A 25,294-nucleotide genomic window follows, 5' to 3' on the forward strand; every position below is an offset into this window, starting at 1 on the left:
TTCTGCCTGACTTTTTGTATTGGTACATCGTTGAGTTCCTAAAGGGAGTTATCACAGATGCTTTAGAGTTGCTAAGTACTTGAGATAAATTTATCTCAGAGTGGTTATGAAAGATGGAAAGTACAAGTAAATATTTCACAGAGCTTTCCTTAGTTTTAGATGTCCAATAATAAAATTTTGACCATATAGGAAATCAGATGTTTATTTAGAGGTTAGTATGTGTTATGTGTTAGATTTTTATTCTGTGAAGTCCTAAAGAATAGCAAATCTGGTTATATTAATTATTACTTAAAAATAGGTGGGCTTTGGTAGGTTTTTCTTGGACGGAAGAAGGATTTTTTATGTTTTTCTAGAAGATATTCTTGAAGCTTTACATTTTGTTCTGTTTGTGTATGGAACCATCAAAAAGAGGGTTAGAAAGATGGTTTCTTCTCCAGTGAATTTTGAATATTCACAATTCACGCTACTGGAAAATAATGAAGCTATGAACAACAAAAGGATTTTCTTTTATTTCTTTTATTTCTTTTATGAGCTCATGTAAATTTGTAGCAGTTTAGAACACTAAAATGGGACATTTTTTAGTCCAAAGAGTTCAGGTAGCTACATATTGTACTTTCTTGAATGTAGCTTAAAAGATTTCTGCCTTCAGCTTCTTTGTCTTGTTGCCTTGCTGCAATTCACCTACCCTGTAGTTGTGCCAGTGTACCTGTTCATGATGTTGTACTGTGAAACAGAAGGTGAAAATTAAAAAGAAAATTAGTATGATATATTGGACAACCACATCCCTCATAAATACTTTGCTGGGATAGTTTGACAAAGTGTTTGTGTAGTGCACAGTACATTAGGATCTCAGTCTGTGCCTGGGTTTACAGGCCCAATTAGTGTGTACACATCTCTCAAATATCCCTTTTTCTCATGCATAACATAACTGTTGTTTCACGCAACACCCTTCACACAGATGTGTGGCTGAGGAATGGTCAGATGCAGTGAATCACATCATACAGGAGATAGGTACTGTTTTGTGAGACTACCTATGGGATGCATGCGTTTTAATGGTGCTCCTCTGAGTGTAGTCCCACTTGATGGCACACGTGGCAGCAGTATCATGTCACAGGTTTCATTCATGGTCCTTGGTCCTCACGGCTCTGCTCTGTAGCCTTCTCTGGCACATGGGGATACCAAGGGCAGGGGACATGACAGTGCAACACTGTACGAGTATATGAGATCTGAGCTGTTGAAAGGATGCACAATGAAAGACAGTTGTGTGTCAAAGGCTCGGTGAGGGGAGGTTGTCAGGTGTAAGTGCCACTGCTTGTCATAATTTCAGGATGACACTGTATGGATGTATAATACTGGAGAAGCACGAGAAGAGTTCTCAAATGCATCTCTATTTGCAGGAGTAAAAGCATGCCTAAAGGTACTTCTTAAACTTCTGTTTGTACAGCTTATATGCGTATTTTTGTGGTAGTGTAGCCTGCTTTATATGCATGAAGTGATTCAGGACTTGATTATAATTACATTTCTTGATTATATTTTTCCTTTGAGGGTAAGTAGGGCATCAGGGGAGGTAAAATAATGTTTTACACTGTGGCTCTAATTGCTGGAGTTTGGAAGTGGGCAGAGGTTAAGAGCAGAGAAGTGGAAGGTGATAGAACAACAGAAAGACTGCTTTGGAGTTGAGATTAAGAGACTGTAATTAAGAGCTACTTCAGCATTCTTGAAATCCTATAGAAACAGCCTTACCAGCAAAAATTATTTCTGAAAGCCCAGCACAGACTAAATGTGGCTGCAGTGAGATGTAAGTGGTGCGTAGACATTGTCCTTATTCTTGTGTGATGCTGAACTCAGGGGAGCGCCAATACATTTCAATTGCTTGATGCATTTTATGAAACACCATAGTAAAAAAAGTTTTACAAAAAGGCATAGGAGAAGGGCTGCTCCTTCCTTCTCCACTGCCTTCTTTCTCTTTTTTCCTTTCCTCGAGAAAGCAAATATTTTAGCAAGCAAGCAGCGTGAGTACCTAATTTAACAAGTCTTCTAAAATGAAGGTCCCAGTTTGCAAATATGAAGTAAAGGCTTTCAACTTCTACATCAAACCATTCCAGCACAGATCAGTAGTCCTTACCATTTGTCATTTATTCAGAAGCTTTTTTTGAAATAAATTGTTTGAATGGGTTTAATTTTGAGTGTGCAGCTATTATCACAAATCTATTACCTTTAAAAGCTTAAATTGGCGTACTATGATATAGAGGAGCCAAGATGTAATTGGTGCAGATTCAGAACTCATTTCCTAAAGACAGTCCCCACAGGCAAGCTTAAAGGGACTTCAAAAGTAAGAGAAGATGAAATGGTCCTGCCTCAGCTTGTGCTACCTTTTTTTTTTTTTTTGACAAGGTGTTTTACCCTTTTTAACAAGTACTTCTCATCACATTCATGATAAAAATCAATTAGCAAGGGAGGGTGAACTTTTGCCTAGTACTTCAAATTAAGGACCAAGTATGAACAAATTTAACACTGAGAAACCATCCTGTGTAATTCATAGCTTTTTATTCTCATTGCTCAATAGCAGAAGCCACTGGGAGATGCAAACTGGATGGGTTTATATGTCTATGGAAACATGCTACTAAATGTGAAGTAATTCCACAAGTCTAACTTCCCTGGAGACTGAAGGGTTCTATTAATGTCAGGGCAAGGATAACATGAATGTAAATGGGAATTTGTAGAAGTAACCAATTGAGTTTGCAAAAATCCTTACTACTGATGTTATGAAAAATGGGGAAGGTACGTGGCTTGATTTTCAGATTTTTAGGTTGAAAGATCAGTATTGATGGCCTACTATACACAGGGTGTGGGATTTTTGTATGGTTTTAGTACTTGCTAAGTTAAAAAGATAAAACCTTTGAACAGTTGAAACAGGAATCTTCATATCTGAATGCTGTTAACATTGAATAAAATCATCCTAAAATTATCCATTATAAAACGCAGAGAATGTGTTCCTCCACTCAAGCCTGCACAAGCAGGCCTGTTATAGTTATTCTTGTTAAAAAATAAACAAGCATCGTATCCCATTTGAATGGGTGCAGTAATTCATTAATTTTGAAACTATACTTCCATGACTTCCTTTTTTTACCTTTTTGCAAGGTAAGATAGATATTTTTCCACCTGGTTAGTTCATTTGATCCTTCAATAGTTACCTAAGAGGCCATAAACACGTAATGGCAAACCACCTTTATGAGATTAACACTCTTAAAGTAAACACGTGTTCTGATTTGAGAGCAACCAGCTGCTCATGAATGTAATGTTTAACATGGCATGCAAATGGAGGAAGTGTTTCCCTGCGAAATCAAATCCTACAATAGTACTGAAGAAATCTGTGGCCACATCCTGTGTTTTTTTGAGCTGTTTTTACAAGGATTATGGGAGATTCATTTTAATCTCAGAATTTACAGTACAGAGAGAATAACTAGAGAAAGAGACAGTCAATATGCCAAGCCCTGGTTTGCGTTCCTGTGTGTTCGATGTCTCCTTGTAAAGGATGGCATCCATCCCTGGGTGACGAGTTCACTGCAATGTCAAGGATGTCCTGAAGCAGAAACACGCATCTTTGCATCCCACTGTACTGCTCCAGCCCCTTCTATCTGTGCTGGTTTGTGGTTTCTTTGGTTTTTGTTGGTTGGTTAGTTTGTTTGGGGATTCTTTAGGCAGATACTAAATCAGGAGGAGTTTGAGAGGTTATGATGTCAGTGAGTGAAATACTTTGTGCCCTGTTTTTGTGCCTGTTTTTCAGAAGGGATATTGGCAGATTACAAAGTGTGTGGAAGAGAGGAACAATAAGGATTCAAGTCTGGAACTGAGTGCTTTGTAGTAGGTAATTCTCTATAAGAGGATACTAAGAGGTAGCTTGGTTACCCAATCAGGTACATGCCTACAGTGTAAACTACATGAGAGCAAGTAACTTAGCCTCTCTTCACAACTGGAGAGAGCAACAGGCCTGTCAAGGTGAATTTCATCTCATGCTAATGTAAACTGCTAAAATAGCATAAATGCCTCTTTCAGGCAGAAAGTCCACATAATATGTGAAATCTCCCACTAAAGCCATTGCATCTCAGACACGTGGGCCCAAAAGCTGGCTGCCTCTGTGCTTTTCCCACCTTGCTCTGGTATGATCCACTGGCACAAGCAGACTCCTCTAACTGAAATTCTTGTCTGTGGCCCAAAATCATGGGCAGGTCGGCTGTGAAGCTGCTGACACAGTGAGTTCCCTGGGGGAACTGGAGCTAAATAGACTGGCACAGTTTCTTTAGAGCAGGGGAGCATCTCAATTAGAGAAAAAATATAGACTCAAATGCCCAAATGCACTGACTTTAAAAAGTTTCAGTGATCAAGTAAATATGTTTAACAGAGCCCCTCTGCAATGTTCTGCGTTTATACTGTCTAGTTAAAAACCTGTTTCAGTCAAGACAGCTCTCCCCACCCCTTTCCCTGTCTTAGATACAGGGCTCTGGACTGATTACCTTGGACGTTGTCCTATCTTCTGTGTCACTTCTGGAATCATATTGAATTCCCTTACCCTGTGTTTAACCTGCCCACACGCAGCATACCAACTATTTCACGTTTCAAAAATCTGTTCCACGGGAATGTTTCAGTATATAGAAAGCGAGTTTTGCCAGCATTCGTGTGAGTTTTGGGTGAGTCTGACACTCTGCTCAAGGTCGCAAACTCTTGCGAAAACAACGCTTATGCTTTGGGATCATGAATCCTTCATAAATAGTTCAGCTGAAATCTAACAAAAGCTTCAGCTTCAGGAATCATAAGCAGAGAGAAGAGAGTTACCTAACTAAAATCAAATTTTAGAAAGTAATTTCTGATTTGAAATATTTTGAAGAGATCTGGCTTTCTGGCTTCTGGCCCAGGGAAATGAGGACTCGGTTCAAGCTGGTTATCCAAAAGCCAAGATATAAGAAATTACTGAAAATTCTTCATCTTTTAAAAATTAAAAAATATTCACTAGTAGGTATGAGTCTGAAACAGAAGACTTGATTTCAAAACTTTAAAACTTCAAATTTTACAGTCTAGTACATATCTATCTTACGTTCAAGGTCATTTATTTTCTGAAATTCAGGGCAAATTGAAACTTATGCTTTCTGCAAAACAACATTTCAAATTAATTATCTAAAGATTTTTGGTAATCACGGAATTCAAATCTGGAGATTTGTTTCAGTTACATTTCTACCTCGTTGGTATATTGGAATTGAATATGATTGCTTGGAAGTGCAGAAGTAATCATGTTAGTGAGAAAGCAGGTAACAGTAAATGTTCCTCTTATGACTGAAGAGAAAAATTATCAAATAGGGTGGAGTAGTATTGCAGTTCCTGCTTGAAACCCTTGGTGCTGCTTCTGCTTAACTTACATGCAGCTTTACTTGGCTTTTTATATAATAAAGACTTCAATATTTTTCTGCTAATTTATTGCAAGTAGTCCATACTACAGAAAGAGAATTGCAAAATGTATTCAGAGGCAGCTCCTCTAAAACACAGAGAGAAGAAAAGTAGCAAAAAAGGGAGTACTTTGGTAGGTGAGAAGGAGGTAGCAATGTGAATGTGGGGATTTCCTGCAAACTGTGAAAATAAACATGGGAATGTTAATGGCAATGAAAAAAAGGAAGGGGATAGAGGTGGTAAAGAAACCAGGACTGTAGAAAAAAAAGGAAATGAATTAGAGGAAAGGGTGAGTAAAGATCAAATGGAGAGAGTCAACACCGCTGCTTTGTTCCATCAGGTTCATGAATATTTTATGTTTTTGGAAGGGAGGCAGAAAAAGGAAGGTTGAGAGCCGCATCATTAAGGACATATTTAAGGAGGGAAGAGGGGCCCCATAAGAAAAATGCATATTTTATGTTGTTAGAACTGCTTGAGTAGTTTGAGTAGCCTTGGATATGTAAAGCAACTATTTGCTGAATGGCAAATTTTCTGCCATGCTTTATTATCTTAATTGTGGCTAATGATTTATCAAATGATTTTGATAATAAACAATCTCTGTAGAAAAGACTTGGAGTGTGAAGTCCATTCTAAGGTTTTCTTATTTTTTACCTAAACCATATTTCCTAGTCACCCTGAAAAGACATATTACCTTAAATTATCTCAGCTATATTATTCCACAGCAAGTCCAAAGTTAATATGAGGGTCATCCCTTTGCTGCTGAGGTGGGTGAATATATTTACACTGTTAAAAATCCAAAAGGGTATGAAAAAGGGTGCCGCCTTCTTGGGTTTGCAACTTGGGATTTGTTAGCTCCTGGTATTAGAAGCACCCACGAAAGTAGTTAAAGTCTTTGGGAACCATGGAGGGGTTTCTTCTCTGAATAGTTACCAATAAGTTTCTCAGTTTAAGCATTTAGAAATAGATATGTTAAAGAAAATCCAGTGGTTACTTCATTAATATGCTGGGATTTGTGCCACTCAGCATCATTACATTAGGTTTGTCCCTGGCTTGATTTCACTTCCTGCATAAAATGACAGCAAGGATGTATTTGGACCAGCCCTATGTACTTTTCTACAATAGGTAATGCATGTTCCAACAAATAGCATTGTGTGTCTATTGGACTTCATCACTCTGTTTACACCTTTGAAAGAAATTACTAAACATTTTTTAATTATTGTAATTACAGCCTGAAAAGTTCTTTGTCTGTTCCATGCCATGTATTACCCTAAGGTGAAGGGTAGAAGAGAGCAGAAGGGGAACTCATTAAAGTCTGATTAAAATCCCATGCTGACACACCTGCAAAGAAATATATCTGACGAAATCCCACCACCTTTTAAAACAATGGGAGCCCTGGAATTAATTTCAGTAGGGGTAGGATTTTATTCTGTTTGCAGGGGAAAGTACACTGGGCCTAGTTCTTTACCTGGACTGTTTTTGAAGATGAAGTAGAATCATGAAACAGCAGTGGCACCAAGACCATTACAGGCAGAAGTACCGATAGAAATGGGAAACAGCTGAAGTCACCTTAGATATCTAGACACCTCACCATGCAAATCCCAATGTTTAGGTGAAGATATTTGGTAAATATCAAAGTTACAGGCGAATTATATGATTCCCACGTGCACAGAGAAACCACAAGTGATCCAAGCAGGTCATCTCAAATAAATGCCAGAAAAGCTTTTATGCCAGAATTTCACATGTTCTCTCTAAATACTTCGTGACCTATAGGAAGACAATTTAGTCACGTTCAGCAAATCCTCCTTTAAATATGTTGCTGGCACTATTTATCGCATCCCTCTTTCTGCAAATACCTGAGCTGTTGCATTAGTACCAGGGATTTCTTTGTGTGGCTCTCCTTTTACAAGAGGGAAATAACTAGTTAACGTGAGAAGAATTTAAAAATCACCTGCAATAGCTTTTCCATATGTAAGAGCATCTTGATTTTAAGGTCAGAATCCTCTAAGTCAGGAAGTAAACGCTATTATCAAATTAAAGAGTTGGGAGAATCTCCCGGTTCCTGACAGACCAGGCACTCAATTGCTAGTCCTTGAGTGGCTGGACCTTTCGTCTGTCACTGATCCAGGGCTGAGCGGCATTGTTCACTCTTTTCCTGAGGTCAGGCCAATTTACAGGGGAGGAAGAAGGAAATATTTTTCTGGAAGGATTTTTATTTATTTATTTATTCTGAAAAACCTTAGAGGCTTGGAATGCCAAGAAGCTGCCCAACAGAGAGTGATGAGCTGTCCAGATCACAGCAGGGGTGATCAAAATTGGATTATGTCTGACTTTGCATGAAATGCGAACTTCTAGAGAGCAGCTGAACTTAGAATCCCAGGTCGTATTGCCCTGGAAGTGTTTCACATGTCTTCCTGTCCTTTTTCCAGGAGCTGCAGGATCTCTGTGGGTGCTGCCAAATGCGTGCAGACAGCTGAGTTCCTGCATGCCCCTCAGCTGCCCGGGCGAAGAGACACCCCAAAATAGGCCACCCCTTCTGGGTGCTCCCTAAAGCCTGCGCCCAGAACCTCACTTTCTGAGGGATTTTGCATGCCACTTTTTTTCCTCCAGACCTTGCACTAAAAGGAAAATCTCTGTAAAGCATGAGAACACTGGAGCTGATTTTGTCTGATATCAGATGCCTCGGCCATCTCTCTGTGGGAGATGCCTGCCTTGGGAGCAGGAGCGCAGGCACTGGGAGCTTCTGGGACATTTGGGACTCCCAGCTTGGCTCACGGCAAACTGCCCTGGAGTCGTGCCTGCTGGAAACCCAGGCACCCTGGGGCACAGCGGGGTCATCCAGCCTGTATTTCTGGGAAAAGTCCCCTGAAAGCACCACCACCACAGTGGCAGTGGTGTCACTATACTGCTTAAGGACTTAGGCCAGGTGAGGCTTGAAGGCAGAGTTAATATTTTTGTTAGCGCAGCTGTAAAAGTAGAAAAACTAGACAGCCTTCAGGCACACAAACCATCCTCTGTGTCTCCACTTTCATGAATTATTGCGGTTTGCGCGGATCCTCAGTTTCGGTGCTAAATACTCTTCTCAAGAAAATTTCTGGTCACCTCTGCCAGTGGGACACGAGAATGTCCTTTTGCCCTTTCTCTTTCTCACATGACAGTGAAATGGTATTTTCTGTTTTCATTGCTGGCTAAATATTCGTTTTTAGCATAGTCATGAGTTGTAAGTAACTTACAGCCCAAGCAGTGGGACTTGTCTCCCAAACTTTTTGCAAACCATGAGTATTTCTGGCATTCCCGGCTAGGAATTTTGTGTAAGCCTTTTTTAATGCACCTGCCTGAAGTATACATTTTTCTGGGTTTTGAAGAGCTCAGATCCAGAGTTTGCTTCTTGCTGTCCCTAACTTCAGTGGCAAGTGCATTTATCATTGTTATTTGACAGAAAACTCAAATGGTTAACTTCTTGGATTCATATTGTATGAAGGTACCTTCCTTGCTTGTATGGAGACCTTTCAAGTAAGACAAATATTTGTTCTTGAGATCTTGCAACTTGTGATTGCTGTCTATGATAGAATGATATGTTTTATTTTATCACCATTTCTGATTACATGAACAAGTGAAAGAAATAAACCTCTGTGGTAGTGACTTTTTGTTTCTATAACTTCTGTCTAACCTGTCTGTACACTGTTATACACTATGCTTCCATCCAGTCTGTAGTTTGAGTTTCTTGGATGTGGAAAATACGTGTCTGATTCTTAAAAAAAATTTGTTGACAGGACATTTCCAAGTTCCCAGACAAAGATTATACAGTGCTGGGTGAAGGTGGAATCATTCTGAGCGGAGGCCAGCGAGCACGAATCTCACTAGCAAGGTGAGTATTTTGCTCTCTAAGTAGTGTACTGTTTTATGTATAAAGAAAGTATTATGACTAAGCACTTAAATATATGTGGGCCGAATCCTGCTAAATAAATATTCTCCCGGTGTATCAGGAACTTCCTTTTACTATCAGAAATCTGAGTTTTGCTATGCAATTGTGTTTGTGATACACCTGCGTATTTATCTATTGAATTTTAAAAGTTTGATGCCAGACGCATGCTATGGCTTAGCTGAAGTTGAATCCTTCCCTCCCTGATCCAAGATGCCATTTGGAGATTCAGACCTTTAAGTGTAGCTTTCTAAGTACTGAAGAAACCCACACAAAGACATCAATAAGAAATATTCCAGGATCTTTCCCTGCTATGACGCTTCTGCAAAGCAGTTTATATATTGATTAATGATATACTCTCTGTCTGCAGGTAACAAAAATGAAAAAAAAGCCATGTATTAAAAAATGTTGCTGATAGTTTTGGTCTCCTTCTGTTGTAAAAAGAAAAATTGGAAAGCTATGGCTTGTCAGTACCTATGAATAATGGTCTGGCCTTGTCTGGTTGACCTTCCAATGTTAGTAAGTAATTTTGAAGGTCCACAGAACAATAACATAGGTGTTTGTCTTATAAATTAGCTATGTGTTTCAGCGGAATCACTTAGCTATTGTCAGAAATCCAGTCATGATAGCTCTGATGTGTAAATGGCCCCATTTATTTCTGTGCCAAGTGCAAACTGTGCTGGTTCCCATGCTCAGAAACGCTAGCTAAAAGTAAAATTGCATTATGGTGATCCACACTGAAAGATGTGCATGTCTGCATGAGGCTAAAAGATGGGTTCATTAACATAAAGGGTCTTTCCGTGTGGATCTTTCTAGCGGATTTGTGAGAAGGAAGAGACATATGGATGGTTCTGTTTTATGCTGTAAGAGAAGAGAGGAGGGGAGGAGCAGATAAAGCTTTCAAAGCAAGAAAACCCCAACCGAAAAAACTCACTTAGATTTTCATTTAAAATGCAACATTTACGTGAAGTATTTCCCAGATTCCAGGAATAATTACGCCTGTCACTTTTCAGATGATCACAGCTCATTTACTGGAGGATCACAGAACTGATATATTTATTGTCAGCTATATAATTATTATTTTTAAAATAATTAAATGTCCCAAAGACAGTGACTGTATCTGCTTTATATTTTGCTTGGGCTCCAGTCTAAGCTCAGCATACAGCAAGATCTTTAGGTGTTGAGGTGTGGGTTGCATTTGAAGTTCTGAGAAAGCTAGAGGAGAAAATTTAGGATTACAGCCCCAGGTTGTACCCATCTGCGCTGGCAATAAGCTGGAGGTTATTTGCTTGAACTGGTTGCATATGTGTGTCTAGTGTACTCAGTGCAAAGTCATGTGAAATGAGAATGGCTGCTGAAACTGCCACCAACCAGCCGTTATGGGAAGCAGATGCAGATTGCCTGAATCTGTCTTTCTTACAGAGAGCCATTAGTGCCTGCAGCTACAACCAGTGGAAAGCAAGGACCAAGGGAAAAAAAAACAGTGCATGATCTGGGTTAGAGCTAACTTGCTGGCCCAGTACCCTAAAGCCAGTCATGTATAGCTGCTAAGTCCAAAATACAAATCAAAGCAGTAATTTGAGTGTTACCATTATTCCAGGAAAAAAATCTGCAAACTTTTTGCCCATGAAAACACCAAGAACAGTATGAACTTTTTGTTGTTGTGCAGCCACTACATCGTAATGTATGGTCAGTGGAATCCATTGTGATGGAGGATTTTTCAGTAAAGTTACTTGGTTTATTAACATATTGTTGAGGACTTTTTCTCCTGGTAGTTAAATATTTTCACATTGTTTAGCATAATGATTTTAAAACTAATTTTTAGAGTGCTTTAAAAAAGTACCGAAAGGCACCTGTTCAAATTTTCTTTACTAATTATACCCTGATTGATATCACATTGTTATTTTCATGCTCACAGAGGAAGGCAACAGACATTTTTAAACTTGTATTGAAACTGATTTAAAAAAACCCCTCTTAACCACAGGTTTAGTTCTCAGTGAGCCATGCCCAGGCATATATACAGCTTAAGGCCCTGATGCTACAAATAGTTTTTCATGTCCTGAACTGGAGATATTTTACAGTCACGTTTCAGATAATGTTTGCAAGATTGTGGCCCATTAATATACTTGTCTTTGCTCACCAGTTATTTCCAAGTACTTCTAAAACTAAGTGCTGAGACCTAAGTCTTTTCACACACTTATTTACATATATGTAGTATTCCCTCAGGCACCAGCAGACGTTACAGTAGGTGCTAAATTCCCATTTAAATGGTCGTTGTACACCGATGGGGACTGTCAGATTCAGGCCATAAACAGCCTTTTAGCATAACCTGTGTAAAAGGCAGCTGTATAGCTTCCTTTGATAGCACAGAAATGAATGGAAAACTGAGTTAGTTTGTAATGTGGTCTGCAGCAAGGAAAGGCTTTATTGAAAGGTGTCTTATAAGCACATTTAATGTTGATCTCCAGCTCCATATTTATGCTGTAGAAAAGTCTATCAATTACAAGTTTTTGAGACAAAACTGTCAAGGCATTATTTTTAAGTTACATTTATGTAAATTTATAAGACTTGTGAAAGTTAATGTCATTTCCATTTTCTCCGTTCAGAGCCGTGTACAAAGATGCTGATTTGTATCTCCTGGATTCTCCCTTTGGACATTTAGACATTTTTACAGAAAAAGAGATATTTGAAAGGTACCGTATGTTTTGAGAGACTATATTTAAAAATCACACAAAAAAGCACAAAATAAAACCAATAACAGAAATTTAATAACAGCATAAAAATACTGAAGTAATCAAAGTTATACCTTTTGGGGACATTTACTTTTAGGGATTCTCGTGAGTATTTTGCGTTAGCAGTAGGACAGCGTATTGTGCTGGGAGCAAGCCTGGGCCAGGTGTGAGCATTACCACTCCCTCTTCCATGTCAACAGATTGAGCCTGCTATAATCTATCACTAGCAGAGTGCATGGCTTTATATCTGATGTGTCTGTGTACCAGAAAGGCTTTCATTTTATAACGCTTACCTGCTTTGTAAGTATAAATTTTTACAAAAAGCTATATTTTGTCTAGGTTTTCTAATCACTGAAAGGCTGGTCACCTGAAAGTGCCCACTGACCAAGAGTTGGGCAGCTGGTTGGCCAGACTTTTGGCCTGTCCTGGTGGTGTAGCTCAAAACAGTAAGGACACGTACTGCTGTCCATGAGCTTTTCAGTCACCGTAAGTTTGAAGTTTTGAAATCGAGCTAATACTTTCAAGTTTCGTAGCAAAAGATCTAAGTAACCCTAAGATGAGAAGAAACATGTCATTTCCATGCTGACCTGTGCTTTTTGGATTGACTTGAAAATGATTAAATTTTCCCCCCTTTTTTCATTCCTGTGATAAAGTACTCACCCTTTACACATCTCAGCATTACCACCTTCCTTTGTAGTTTGAGAGAGCACCCAAGACTACTCGTACTGGGAGGGAGGCAAGTAAAAGCAAATAGAATGAAAGTGAAAGGGATAAAAGCAACGTTTAATCATGAAGAAAAAAAATCTAATTTTTAACACTTTCATCTTTTATAGCTGTGTGTGCAAATTGATGGCGAATAAAACTAGGATCTTGGTTACTTCAAAACTGGAACATTTAAAGATTGCTGACAAAATATTAATTTTACATGAGGGGAGCTGCTATTTCTATGGAACGTTTTCTGAACTTCAGGGTCAACGGCCAGACTTCAGCTCAGAGCTGATGGGGTTTGATTATTTTGATCAGTTCAGTGCAGAGAGAAGAAATTCAATTCTAACCGAGACTCTCCGACGATTTTCCATTGAGGGAGAATGCATGGGATCAAGAAATGAAATAAAGAAGCAATCTTTTAAACAAACATCAGATTTTAATGACAAAAGGAAGAATTCCGTAATTATAAACGCCCTTAATGCAAATAGGAAGTTCTCAGTTGTGCAGAGGAACGGGATGCAGGTCAATGGGATAGAAGATGCCCACAATGACCCACCAGAAAGGAGGCTCTCGCTGGTACCTGACTTGGAACAGGGAGATATAGGTCTGTTTCGGAGTAACATGCTAAACACTGACCATGTGCTGCAAGGTCAGAGGAGGCAATCTGTGTTAAACCTGATGACGGGCACCTCTGCAAACTATGGACCAAACTTTTCCAAAAAAGGAAGTACACCATTTCGGAAAATGTCTGTGGTGCCTCAGACAAACCTGTCTTCTGAGATAGATATCTACAGCAGGCGCTTGTCTCGAGACAGTGTCTTGGACATAACTGATGAAATCAATGAAGAGGATTTGAAGGTGTGTGTTGATTTACGTTCATTTTGGGTTTTGGTATGGTGAATAGTGCAATATACTCCTTAAATATTTTTCTACATGACTATGTCATTTCTAATGCAGTACTTCTCTGTGGAACATGTTTGTGGAATACCATAGAATTTTTTTTTAAAATCAAATACAATCTTGAAATTGTTGAAATCCTCAAAAATTTATTTTGACTCAATGGTATCTGTAGAGGATTTAAATACGGAATTTTAATCTCCTGCACTTTAATCTTCCTTGAAGATTACTTACCCTAAAAGGAGATTTGAAACTATAACATGGAAAAACATTGTTTTAAAACATGTATGTAAAAATGATATTTGAAATGTTAAGGCTTATGGAAAAAAAATACATTTGAAGTACCAGCACACTTTTTAAAACTGGAATTTGATCAAATTTGACAAATTTGTCAGACTGCTTAGCTCTTATATTCTGGTACAGATAATGAACAGAAGAGTAAGCTGGATTTTACCCTGTTTTAATGGATGTACTGGGTTGAGTTTTAGACCAAGGACTGGACCAAAATTCCTTTTTTCTAATAACTATCAAGTAGTAATGATGAACTCCTTTCATTTTCAAAACTGACAGCTGATTTTCACAGGATAGGAAGATTTTCTAAAGTAGTTTCCTAAGTGGAAAAAGCCTACAAGAAATATTTAAACTTATAATTTGCTGAAGCACTGCCCATTTTTTCTTTTTTTTTATTAATCTCAGCAGAAAAGAAACCCCTCAGAGTTCTTACAAATTTACTCTAACAGCACAATAATAATCTCCATTGAAAGCAAATAGCTATTGATTAACCATTTCTGGGCTTCTAGTAATGCTGGACAAATCTTGATTGTTTCTTTCAGTGTTGTCTGAAAATTGCATATAATCTCTAAACTGTGTTGTTATATCAAAGATGACTCAGCCGGGCAGTACCTTCCTCTCCAGCCATTATCAGCCAATTTGAATGCTGCAGTTCAGTTATTTGGAGTGAGTTAGCAGAATGAATGACAGCATTCATGTGTCAGAGATTCTCATCTATAGATGTTATTGTCATTCTGACTATGGTCTTATCAATTCTTTGACAGGAATGCTTTACTGATGATGCTGAAAGCATAGGTACTGTTACCACATGGAATACCTATTTCAGATATGTGACCATCCACAAAAACTTGATTTTTGTTCTAATTTTTTGTGTGACTGTGTTCTTAGTTGAGGTAAGAAAATCTGCGTTTGATGTCATGTTACTACAAGTGCTGTTTGTTCAAACTGTGTTGTTTGTGATAAAAGGATAAATGGATAAAGCACCAAGACATTAGCTTATGTATGAATTGCTTCTAAGCAATTACTGTTAAATGATATTGCAATGAGTTTTCTGCTGTTTAAATGAGCATTTCTCATGAAAGATAGTGACTAGTGCACGGCAGCAGAAGACCCGCCTTCTCAAATTATCTCCATTATTTTCTGCTGTATGGTTCCATAACTAAGAATTGTTGCCCTATGCAAGTCTCTTGTTCACAGGTGAATAATCTTTCATTTTCCATTAAAAGATATATTTTCAGAGCTTTGGGGGGTTAACAACAATAGTTACTAGATTTTTTTTGATGAACACATACATAAATTCTGGGAACTGCTGTCAAAAATGAGTTAGTAGCTTTGTTCCTAATGAAGACAGAGAGCTGAATGCCTGTGATGCCATTTAAAGATGGTCGGGGTGTTTATCTGCCGTGTGCAGAAAAGACTTTTTCCAAGTACAGTGAAAAACACTATCAGAAAAAGTGCAGAAGAACATCTGCCTGATCGTGCAAGTCTGACTTTTTCTTGTCATAGAAATTGCCTGCTTTTTGTCTTGTCTCCCAATTTATGATAGACTTTTAGCACATAAACAGAATCTCAGTGTCCTCTTTTACAATTAATATCCTAAATCAAGTGTTTTTCTGAGGGAAGGAACATGTTTCAGAGAGAAGACTGGGAAATGAATGAGACTATATTCATATGTCAACTTATGAAACACGGTACCAATTTCTCTTGGCATTTTTTTACATGAGCTGTAAGAAGAGAAGAATCCATTAGAAGTATAGGACTCGTTTCTGGCTGATTGTGTCAGTGAAAGGTTTTTAGCAGTTCTGTGGTGGCATTTGAACTTCTAGTATCATCAAACCTGGAGAAGGATATAATTGATGGTATCCTGAATTTACACTAATCTTATGTTGCAGGTGATTTAAATTAGTTATTTTGGACCAGGAATAAAGCCTGGAGCATAGACCAGGAATAAAACCTGGAGCTTAGATCTAGTTTCAGGTCCCAAATTTTTAAACCACATCCTGAAGCAAGACAGTATTTAGATGTGTAGCTGTTCTTATCATGTAAGTTTTATTTTCATGGTAGTGGAAAATGGCTGTGTAAAGCTACAACAGCAAAGCTGAATGTAAGTTGTAGGGGAAAAGGAAATTTTAACATCCGAATATATCAGATTTATCCCCATATATTCAGCATGCATTTCTAATCTTGATTACAAATTTTTGCTTTTAAATTAGACTAAACCCTTTTTAAACAATTTGAATGCCTCATCTCCTAATTGAAGAATAAATCTTACAACAAAGAATGTGTCCATCTAAGTTAAACTTTCCAGTGTGACTATTGCTTAAGTAAAAGCCTATTGATAAATTAATGGGTTGGAAGATATAACTTTATATAACTATATATAGGCTATATAACTATATAAAGGCTATATAACCTTTAGCAAATCTCTGTGCGTGAGATGAAATACCGTGTCAAGTGATTATGTGGCCTGTGCTAGCAGTTTGTACCCTTCTGACCTTAAGACAGTGAAGAGGCTAGCGATGAACATCCAAGTGCTGAACTGAGACAGTAGTGACAAGTAAATTTCAAATGGAGTTTTGACACCCTTCAGAGCTGGGTGAGGCTGTTGTGGAAATGCTAGAGATGCTATTTCAGAATTGGAATGGATTGGTTTGTATTGTAGGTTCCAAGGTGGGTCCACACAGATCACCACAAATAGGCACCAGTTGTATATTCCTCCTAGATTTGTGTGGTATGTGTGTGTGTGTAGCTCACTTAAGTGGCTAAAAACTGTGTTTCCTAGATGCAATACCCAGAGACTAGGGTTGCTGAACTGGAGGAAGAGCAGTTATGAATGAAAACATATAGAAAGGCTTTGTGAAGTTATTCTGTCACAATATTGTCTACCCTCAGCTCCACAGCTGAAAAAAACTCTGTCGTGAGGAGTCAAGATGAGAACAGAATTCTGTTGGGAAATGTAACAATACTGTTGTGAAAGAAGCCTGATACTTATAAATGCTTAAGTTCAGGGCATCCTGGTCAATCTTCAGTTATTTACTGTAAGACCTGCAAATCTTAGTGGCTCCCAAGGAAAAGACTTTAATTATGTGCTGAGGTATTATCGTAATACATTCCTGTACCAAAGCTGTAAAAATTTATGGGAAGAGGATGCTAAAAACTATGTTTAGACCCTCAGAAAAAAGATCATAGGCAGAAATAGAGCAGACTGAAATGTGGTGGACTAGATGAAGATCTCCAGTGTCTCAGTGGACAGACAAGAAAATTTGTTATAGAGGAAGCTTCTGTTGAGCACTGAAGCATCTCACAATAAAAAGGGTTTAATTCCACATTTAAAAAATATTGAAATAGATTACGTGGAGAATTATGTAAAACTAGTAGCCAAGCAATATCAGACAAGTAGATATATCAAAAGTAGGTGTCGACTAGCAAGAACAACAAGGCAAAAATAACAATATTAAAGGTTTAACATTCATTTTCAGTGGCTGCTTTTGAAGATGTTGAGAGACTCACTCTTTTAGGGCCATCAAGAGGTGTTAATCTTTAAAACTTAAAATATGTTAAAGCATACAGTGAACGTTCCTTGTCATTAGGAATGCATTAGCAAGCCTTTGTTAATAGTACAGTAAAAAACAATAAAAGAATATTTAGGCACTTGAGAGCTTGATTGTAATACAAGTCTAAATGTGGCTTTACTGGTGGGATGCGCTAAATGGTTTTTGTGGAAAGAGGAGTAGATATGACAAGGTTTTTACTTCAGGGAAGTCTGACTTGCATCGATTTATAATGCTCTCTCTACAAACAATTATAAAATCCGTGGAAGAAGAAAAGTAAGAAAAAGTACATAATGTGACAAGATTAAAAAAATGACTCTGTTTTCTTTGGTTTCAGGTAGCTGCTTCTATTGTTGGGTTATGGTTTCTTAAAAAGTAAGTAGTGGTTATCATTTATTGAGCAATTGGGGTCTCCTTTATATTGTTTTTTGCTATAATAATTAAGAAATTCTGCCAGAATTCTATATGGATAGGCACTAGCTTATATTCAGTAAAATGGTTCATAGATGGATGATCTAAATAGCTCATGTAGGTGGTATCTGAAGCTGCTACTTCTTTAAGTGCTAACAATCAAATGGCTTGTGCCTTGTTATTGAGCACATAACAACACACGCAAGACTTATCCTGGGGCAGCTCACTCTGGGGATGCACGGATTTGATTGTCCTGAATACGCTGTAGTTTACTGCTGTCTTTCAGAGGTGCCAGGTGAGACATTTGCTTAGGAACACTTTAAGGGAGCAGTTTCTGTAAGAGCCCGTTTGTACAACTTCCTCTGCTCACCTATGAAAAATTCCCAGAAGTTGCAGTGTCAGGCAGTTGAAGGTTCAAACATGCTGAGCAGCAGTATGGCTTTTCCTGGGTTAATGCTTTTGACCCTTGTTCTGGTCCTGCAGCGCTAACTCTGTATGTTTGAGTATAGAAAGCATATGGTGACTTAGGTCTGATCGGGAGGAGGACGGATTTGTGTTGATGTCCCCTTACAACAGGTCACTAAGGCCTGTGATTTTTGTAGTGCAACTGAAGCATTTTACTTCCATAATAATTCACTTTTTTCAGCACTTAAACTATTTTTTTCTGGTTAGAAGAAGTGGATGCATTTTCCTTAGTTAGGCTAGTTTTGTCCGTGATTTAATTGGCAGTAGATTTGCAAGAGATGACCAAAGCTGTACATTTTCACAGCAGTTTGGAGAAAACTGTTGGAGGGGTCTTACTTATATACCAATGGCTTAATTTCCAACTTCATAAAAACCTTTCTTTGCACAACTGCAACTAATTTCAGAAATTACTGCAAATGCTGATAGGCGCCTGAATCACCGAAGGTATCTGAGGAAATAAGTAAGCCATTTATTGCCTTGGCCCCTGAACACAGAGTAACTTTGCCTTAGTGGAACATGGCTTACAGAATCACAGAATCACAGAATGGTAGGGGTTGGAAGGGACCTCTGTGGGTCATCTAGTCCAACCCTCCTGCCCAAGCAGGGTCACCTACAGCAGGCTGCACAGGACCTTATCCAGGTGGGTCTTGAATATCTCCAGAGAAGGAGACTCCACAGCCTCCCTGGGCAGCCTGTTCCAGTGCTCTGTCACCCTCAGAGGGAAGAAATTCTTCCTCATGTTCAGATGGAACTTCCTGTGCCTCAGTTTGTGCCCATTGCCCCTTGTCCTGTCGCTGGGCACCACTGAAAAGAGCTTGGCCCCATCCTCCTGACATCCACCCTTCAGATATTTATAAGTATATATTAGGTCCCCTCACAGCCTTCTCTTCTTCAGGCTGAACAAGCCCAGCTCCCTCAGCCTCTCCTTGTAGGAGAGATGCTCCAGTCCCCCAATCACCTTCGTAGCCCTCCGCTGTACTCTCTCCAGTAGCTCCTCATCTTTCTTGAAGTGGGGAGCCCAGAACTGGACACAGTACTCCAGATGAGGCCTCACTAGGGCAGTGTAGAAGGGAAAGAGAACCTCCCTCGACTTACTGGCCACGCTCCTCCTAATGCATCCCAGAATGCCATTGGCCTTCTTGGCAGCCAGGGCACACTGCTGGCTCATGGTCAATCTGTCGTCCACCAGGACACCCAGGTCCCTCTCCGCAGAGCTGCTCTCCAGCAGGTCCGCCCCAGGCCTGTACTGATGCATGGGGTTGTTCCTCCCCAGGTGCAGGACCCTGCATTTGCCCTTGTTGAACCTCATCAGGTTCCTCTGTGCCCAACTTTCCAGCCTGTCCAGGTCACGCTGAATGGCAGCACAGCCTTCTGGTGTATCTACCACTCCTCCCGGTTTGGTGTCATCAGGAAACTTGCTGAGGGTACATTCTAACTCTTCATCCAGGTCATTGATGAAGAAGTTAAACAAGGCTGGGCCCAGTACTGACCCCTGGGGGACACCACTAGTTACCAGCCTTCAACTAGACTCAGCACCGACTAGTTAGTAAGAACTAGACGCTGACTAGTTAGTAAGAACTAGACTTAGTTCATAACTTATATTTCAAGCACACAGGACAATTTTAAAAATTACTGGAAATATACATAAGTAACCATTAACATAGATTTAAAACAAATTAACATTGCAGTACTATGTGTTTAATAGAGGAAACAGAAGAGAGAAAATCCGCAATTTCCAGTAATGCATTTGTTTTTAAATTCATTCATGCAGGACAGCTTTGAAAGCAAACGCAACACAGTTGGAAAACGATACCTCTGACAAACCTCCCGTGATCGTCACTGACACTAGCGCCTACTACATCATTTATATCTATGTGGGAGTGGCAGATACCCTGCTGGCCATGGGGATCTTCAGGGGTCTGCCCCTTGTGCATACACTTATAACGGTGTCTAAAACTCTTCATCAAAAGATGGTGCACGCAGTTCTTCATGCACCTATGTCAGCATTCAACTCTTGGAAAGCAGGTAACTGAGATGGGAACCGAGTGACTCATGTATGGGTTTCATTTCAGTTAAACAGTTTTCATTCTGTTAAAGGATAGTGTTGCTTTCGATTTAGATTTTCAGTCAAGCTGAATGTTAAAAGTTTGCCACATAAAGTAATTTGTGAATCTTTTAATGAACCTTGATTGCACTTTGTGTGACATATTTCAGTTGTCAATTCTGATTCTGAAATATCACCTTGTAAGTTAAAGAAAATTAATTGTTAACTGTTTGAGGCAATAAAACCAGAATAACTTCTAATGAATAGACTTTATCTAAAACTGCGTAGGAAAAATATAGTCAGCTATGTGGTGAGTGACAAGGAGTCACGTGTGGATGATAAATAGTGCTTTATTTCATGAGTAGTCCTACAAAAATGGCATAAAACATCAGTCAGTGTGAATAAAGGTATGCGTATTCAAATTTGGCTTTGGAGTTGATACAAAGTTCATTATATATCTGGTACAACAAGTTCTATCTCCCGTTGTACATGAAATTCCAATCCCACACCCTTCTTAGTGGTGCGTACTAGATCGCAGGAAACACTGGTAAATGACAATACAACGTAGGGTTTCTCCTTCATTTTGCCATTATATTCTTAATTCTGTTGTTACCTGGAGATTAATACAGTAATTCTGCTCAGAAGCTAAGAAGCTGGTGTGCAAACTCATACAAATGCTGATGTGCAAATTATCTGTGTGTCGGCAGAGCCTTCTGCATAAGGGGTACAGACTTGATGCTTTGTACCTCTATTTCTGTCTTGTTTAATTATGTTTCTTTATTTTTATTACATTTTCCTGTTTTTTTCTGAGATTTCAAGAGCTGAAACAGAAGCCGTGGAGCCAGATTCTTCCCTGGGGAAAGAAGCTGTAAATGGAATTGCTTGTGCTAGAACAAAATCTTATGCTTATCCTTAATATTTTATATTCAGAAAAAAGTTGTACTTTTTGTTAACACAATAAATGTAGGATTTTGGGGGTGTTCAAAAGTTTGACTTTTTTTTTTTTCCTTAATCCATAGGTGGTATGCTTAACAGATTCTCAAAAGACACGGCAATACTGGATGACTTACTTCCACTTACAGTATTTGACTTCATTCAGGTTTGTAGAATAAAAGTTCTAAATTTTGCTGTCGTATAGCACTGTAAAGTTTCAGTCGTACATCATGCAAAAGAAATCATATTAATAAGAAGACATAACAACTGGAATGAAATCCCTCTTCATTTTTTTCAGTCTGTGTATCTGTTTATATAGCTGCTTATCTTGTAAGTCAACTTCATTGCTTCTTTTTTGAGTACTTGCCTGTACGTGTACCTCCGCTGTTTGTGCAAATCACTTATAGTACTCGGGCTCAGAGACATTTTTGCCCTGCAGACCCCTACAGTACAAGTATCCCTGCTGCTGCCCATATTCAAAGATGCAAAGGGCATTCCTTTATTTTTTTCAGTTATCTTGGCTCAAGATTAATATTTTTTTCATGCTGTCCTTTCATTGCATTCAGTAATTTTCATGACTGTACCTCCTTAGCCTCTTCTGTTTCCAGTTTGCTAACATCACCCTTAATTTCCTTCTTCTCTTTTGTTGAATATATTCTTGTTTTTTTTCTGTTCTTTTATCTTCTGTGGAAACTCTTCAAGGCCTGCCTGTCCCTGGGATTTAAGCTGAGTCTGTCAGGCACTTGATAACTATTTGTGATGGAGGAGAGCTTTAGGTGACTCCACTCCTTGGAGAAATTTTACATCTATAAGAGCTGTAGAACTGCAAACTTTTTATTTTTTGAATGGAAAGGCTTGTTTCCAGCATACTTCCTGGGAAACTTCATGCGTTGCAAAATCTTGAATTTTGAATGACCTTTCAACTCATCCACACTGAAGAGAACATTGAAGAAATATAAAGACAGAGACAATTCCAGTGTTCCTCAAGGAGGATGCCTTTTTTTGCTCCCCATCCTGCTTATTCTGAGACTTTGTGGCTATGTGTGGATCCCAGCACCCCTCATAAATGTCCCACCACTAAGGCTGCAATGCCAGCTTTTCTTCAGATAGAGCTGGTTCCCAGAACATTTGAAAAATAAAAGCAAGAGATTCCCTGGCCCTCCTGTTCCTCTCTACCTTTATTTAGGAGATATGCAGGCCCAGCTTCATCAGCCCAAACACTCTGCTGCACCGATTGCCTTTCTCCATCTGTGAGTTTGCTGTGCTTTACAATTCCTACCAACATGATGGTCTGATCAAAACCTAGTGCTTTTCCCTGTATCTTTGTTAGTAATTGATAACTTTGGCTCATGGCTTTAGAGAGGCCAGTGCAGCTCCACATGAAAGGTTCAAGGACAGTACAGCTCTACTTCATGTCCTGCCGATGTCATGAAGGTTTGCTGAATGAGTAAACATGGACATTGAGACCTTCTCTGAATCATTAATGTCACCTTCAGTATGATCAAAATTCACTACTGTCTTTTCTGGTGTAGCAATTTTATTTCTGATATTTTGGATCTGCCATGGGAATATTATTCCAAAATTATTTTAGTTAGTCTATCCCTACATCTCAAACTCTTTTCAAGAAACTGACTAGTTTTTCAGACTTTCAAGGATAAGGAAAATCCCTAGACTGGGCTTTTCTGTTCTGATGCCTTTCAGAGGCTAACCTATAGGCTGGTGTCCCATAGATTCACCTATGTCTCCTCAGTCTCAACTGCAGGAGCTACTGGACATGCATAAGCTGCCTTGTTTTTCCAGATTCTTCTTGTGAGGATCATTGAACCTACCTGCCTCAATGCTTTTTGCCAGTTATTCCTTCGTAAGACATTTCTTACTATCCTCCATAGATTCAGGCTTGTTTGGCAGCTTCAGACTTTCATAGACTCTGGTAATGAACAAAGTCAGATTCTTCTGAAAGATACAGAGAAGTTATACCCATGACTTTCCCCTTCTGTGCTATTATCGCGGAGTCACAGAATGGTTCAAGTTGGAAGCGACCTCTGGGCCTAGGGCCTGGGACCTCTCCAATCCCTCTGCTCAAAGCCAGGTCGGCTAGAGCAGGTTGCTCAGGGCTGTGTTGGATTTTGGATATCTCCAAGGGTGGAGACTCCACAACTTCTATGAGCAACCTGTACCAGTGTTTGACCATCCCCCAATAAAAGTGCTTTTTCTTATATTTAAATAAAATTTTTTGCATTTCAGCTTGTGCCCATTGCCTCTTATCATCCCACTGGGTGCCACTGAGAAGAATCTGGCTCAGGCTTAATGCTCCACACCGAATATCTATTGGGATTTATATAAATAGAATATAATTTTTAAACGTGTAGAATTTATAAAAATTATTTGCATATATGCAGAAATTTATAATTTATATAAATGGAATAAATACGTTCAGATACTTATACAAAGTGATAAGAGCCTCCTAAGCCTTCTTTTACGACTAAACAATACCAGGTCTATCAGCCTGTCCTCATGTGTGAGACGCTGCAGTCCCTTTGCCATATTCAAGACCTTTCACTGGACTCACTCCAGTATGCCTGTATCTCCCTTGTGCTAAAGATACCACTCCAGACACAGTCTCACTGGTGCTGAAGAGTGAGGAAGGATCTTTGACAGTCCTGCCCTTGTTGGCCTCCTTTGCTGCAGGGGTGTATCGCTGCCTCATGGTCCACCAGGACCCCCAAGGCCTTCTCTGCAAAGCTGCTTCCCAGGCAGTCAGCCTCCAGCCTGTACTGGTGAACGTGGTTTTTCCTTCCCAAGTGCAGAGATCTGCAGAAAAGGTTAGCTTCTAAATGTACTGGGATGCCTAAATCTGAGTCTTGTGGCGATGGAGACTTGGTCTCTGCTAACCTTCGGTTTATGTTTGTGAAAGTTCGTCCTTCTGAATTCTGAGCTTTTCGCAAGAATTTGATGCAAAATTTTGGAGCTGGTTTTTATTCCCTCGTCTATGAGAAAGAGCTGGTAGATGACTCCAGCTAACTCCTCGTTTAGGAGCACCGCCTCCTCTGTTGCAGCTGTGGATGTCATGACATAGCCTTTCTTAGGACTTTTATGCATATTAGGCATGTCAGGGGAGCTTCCCTTTTAGGGAGCAGTGCTTTTCATCCAGGATGAATGAGGCTTCAAGATGAAAGAGGCCAGGGTTACTCCTCAGTCGCTGGGATGTAGCCAGTTGCCCATAAAAGAAGAAGTGGTATTAATCTTTGCATCAATGACAAGAGATTGCAACTGTGATGTTTTCTGTGACGGCCATCTGACCTGCTTGTGTATAGCTTGTGCATGAATTGTAGCCAGCAAATGATGGCAGTAACATTGCCCCTAGTTTTAACATCCGTCTCAGTCTTCTACCAGTGCTTACAGTCGGGCTGTCATTTTTTGGAGATCCTTCGTGTGACATGCTCATCCTAGGGTTTAATATAGTCCCACTCAAAAGGTCATATTGAACTCGTTGGACATTTGTACCTATGGTCATTGACTGCCTTTCCTGAAATGATAAACCCCCACTGGTGAACAAGATTGGCTGCTGCAGCCACCCTGAACCCTTGCTGAATTGCTGTCTCCACCACCAGCTGCATTTTCCAAACTGGTGACACAGAGTAAGCACCCCATCTGGCCTCTGTCTCAGGCCTGAAAACTCAGGACCTGGGGTCACCGCAGCGCAGCACTGTGGCTCTTGACTGGCCTGCATGGGCCCTCTGCTGCCATTACTTGAGCCAACTGAGCCGGCTTGTGTGTTGATATTTGCTACTGCCTTTTTAGATAAAGTATCATCTTCCATTTGACTTTACACTTACTTTGGAGTCTGTGAGACAACACAAATTTTCATATTCAACTTTTTAGTGAAAGAACTGTTGCACCAGCA

General features: G+C 39.4%; 1 protein-coding gene across 1 annotated transcript in view; it reads left to right on the forward strand.

The window, feature by feature from the left end:
- The window catches only part of CFTR (CF transmembrane conductance regulator), a 91,547-nt gene that overhangs the window by 36,091 nt on the left and 30,162 nt on the right, over positions 1-25,294 (forward strand). The window contains exons 12-18 of the mRNA XM_075428207.1: positions 9,210-9,304; positions 11,965-12,051; positions 12,924-13,656; positions 14,751-14,879; positions 17,875-17,912; positions 20,185-20,438; positions 21,477-21,556. Of these exons, the coding sequence (XP_075284322.1) occupies positions 9,210-9,304; positions 11,965-12,051; positions 12,924-13,656; positions 14,751-14,879; positions 17,875-17,912; positions 20,185-20,438; positions 21,477-21,556 (1,416 nt within the window). The remainder of the gene's footprint in view (positions 1-9,209; positions 9,305-11,964; positions 12,052-12,923; positions 13,657-14,750; positions 14,880-17,874; positions 17,913-20,184; positions 20,439-21,476; positions 21,557-25,294) is intronic.

This window comes from Opisthocomus hoazin, chromosome 8, assembly GCF_030867145.1.
Source record: "Opisthocomus hoazin isolate bOpiHoa1 chromosome 8, bOpiHoa1.hap1, whole genome shotgun sequence".
Classification (NCBI taxonomy): Eukaryota; Metazoa; Chordata; class Aves; order Opisthocomiformes; family Opisthocomidae; genus Opisthocomus; species Opisthocomus hoazin.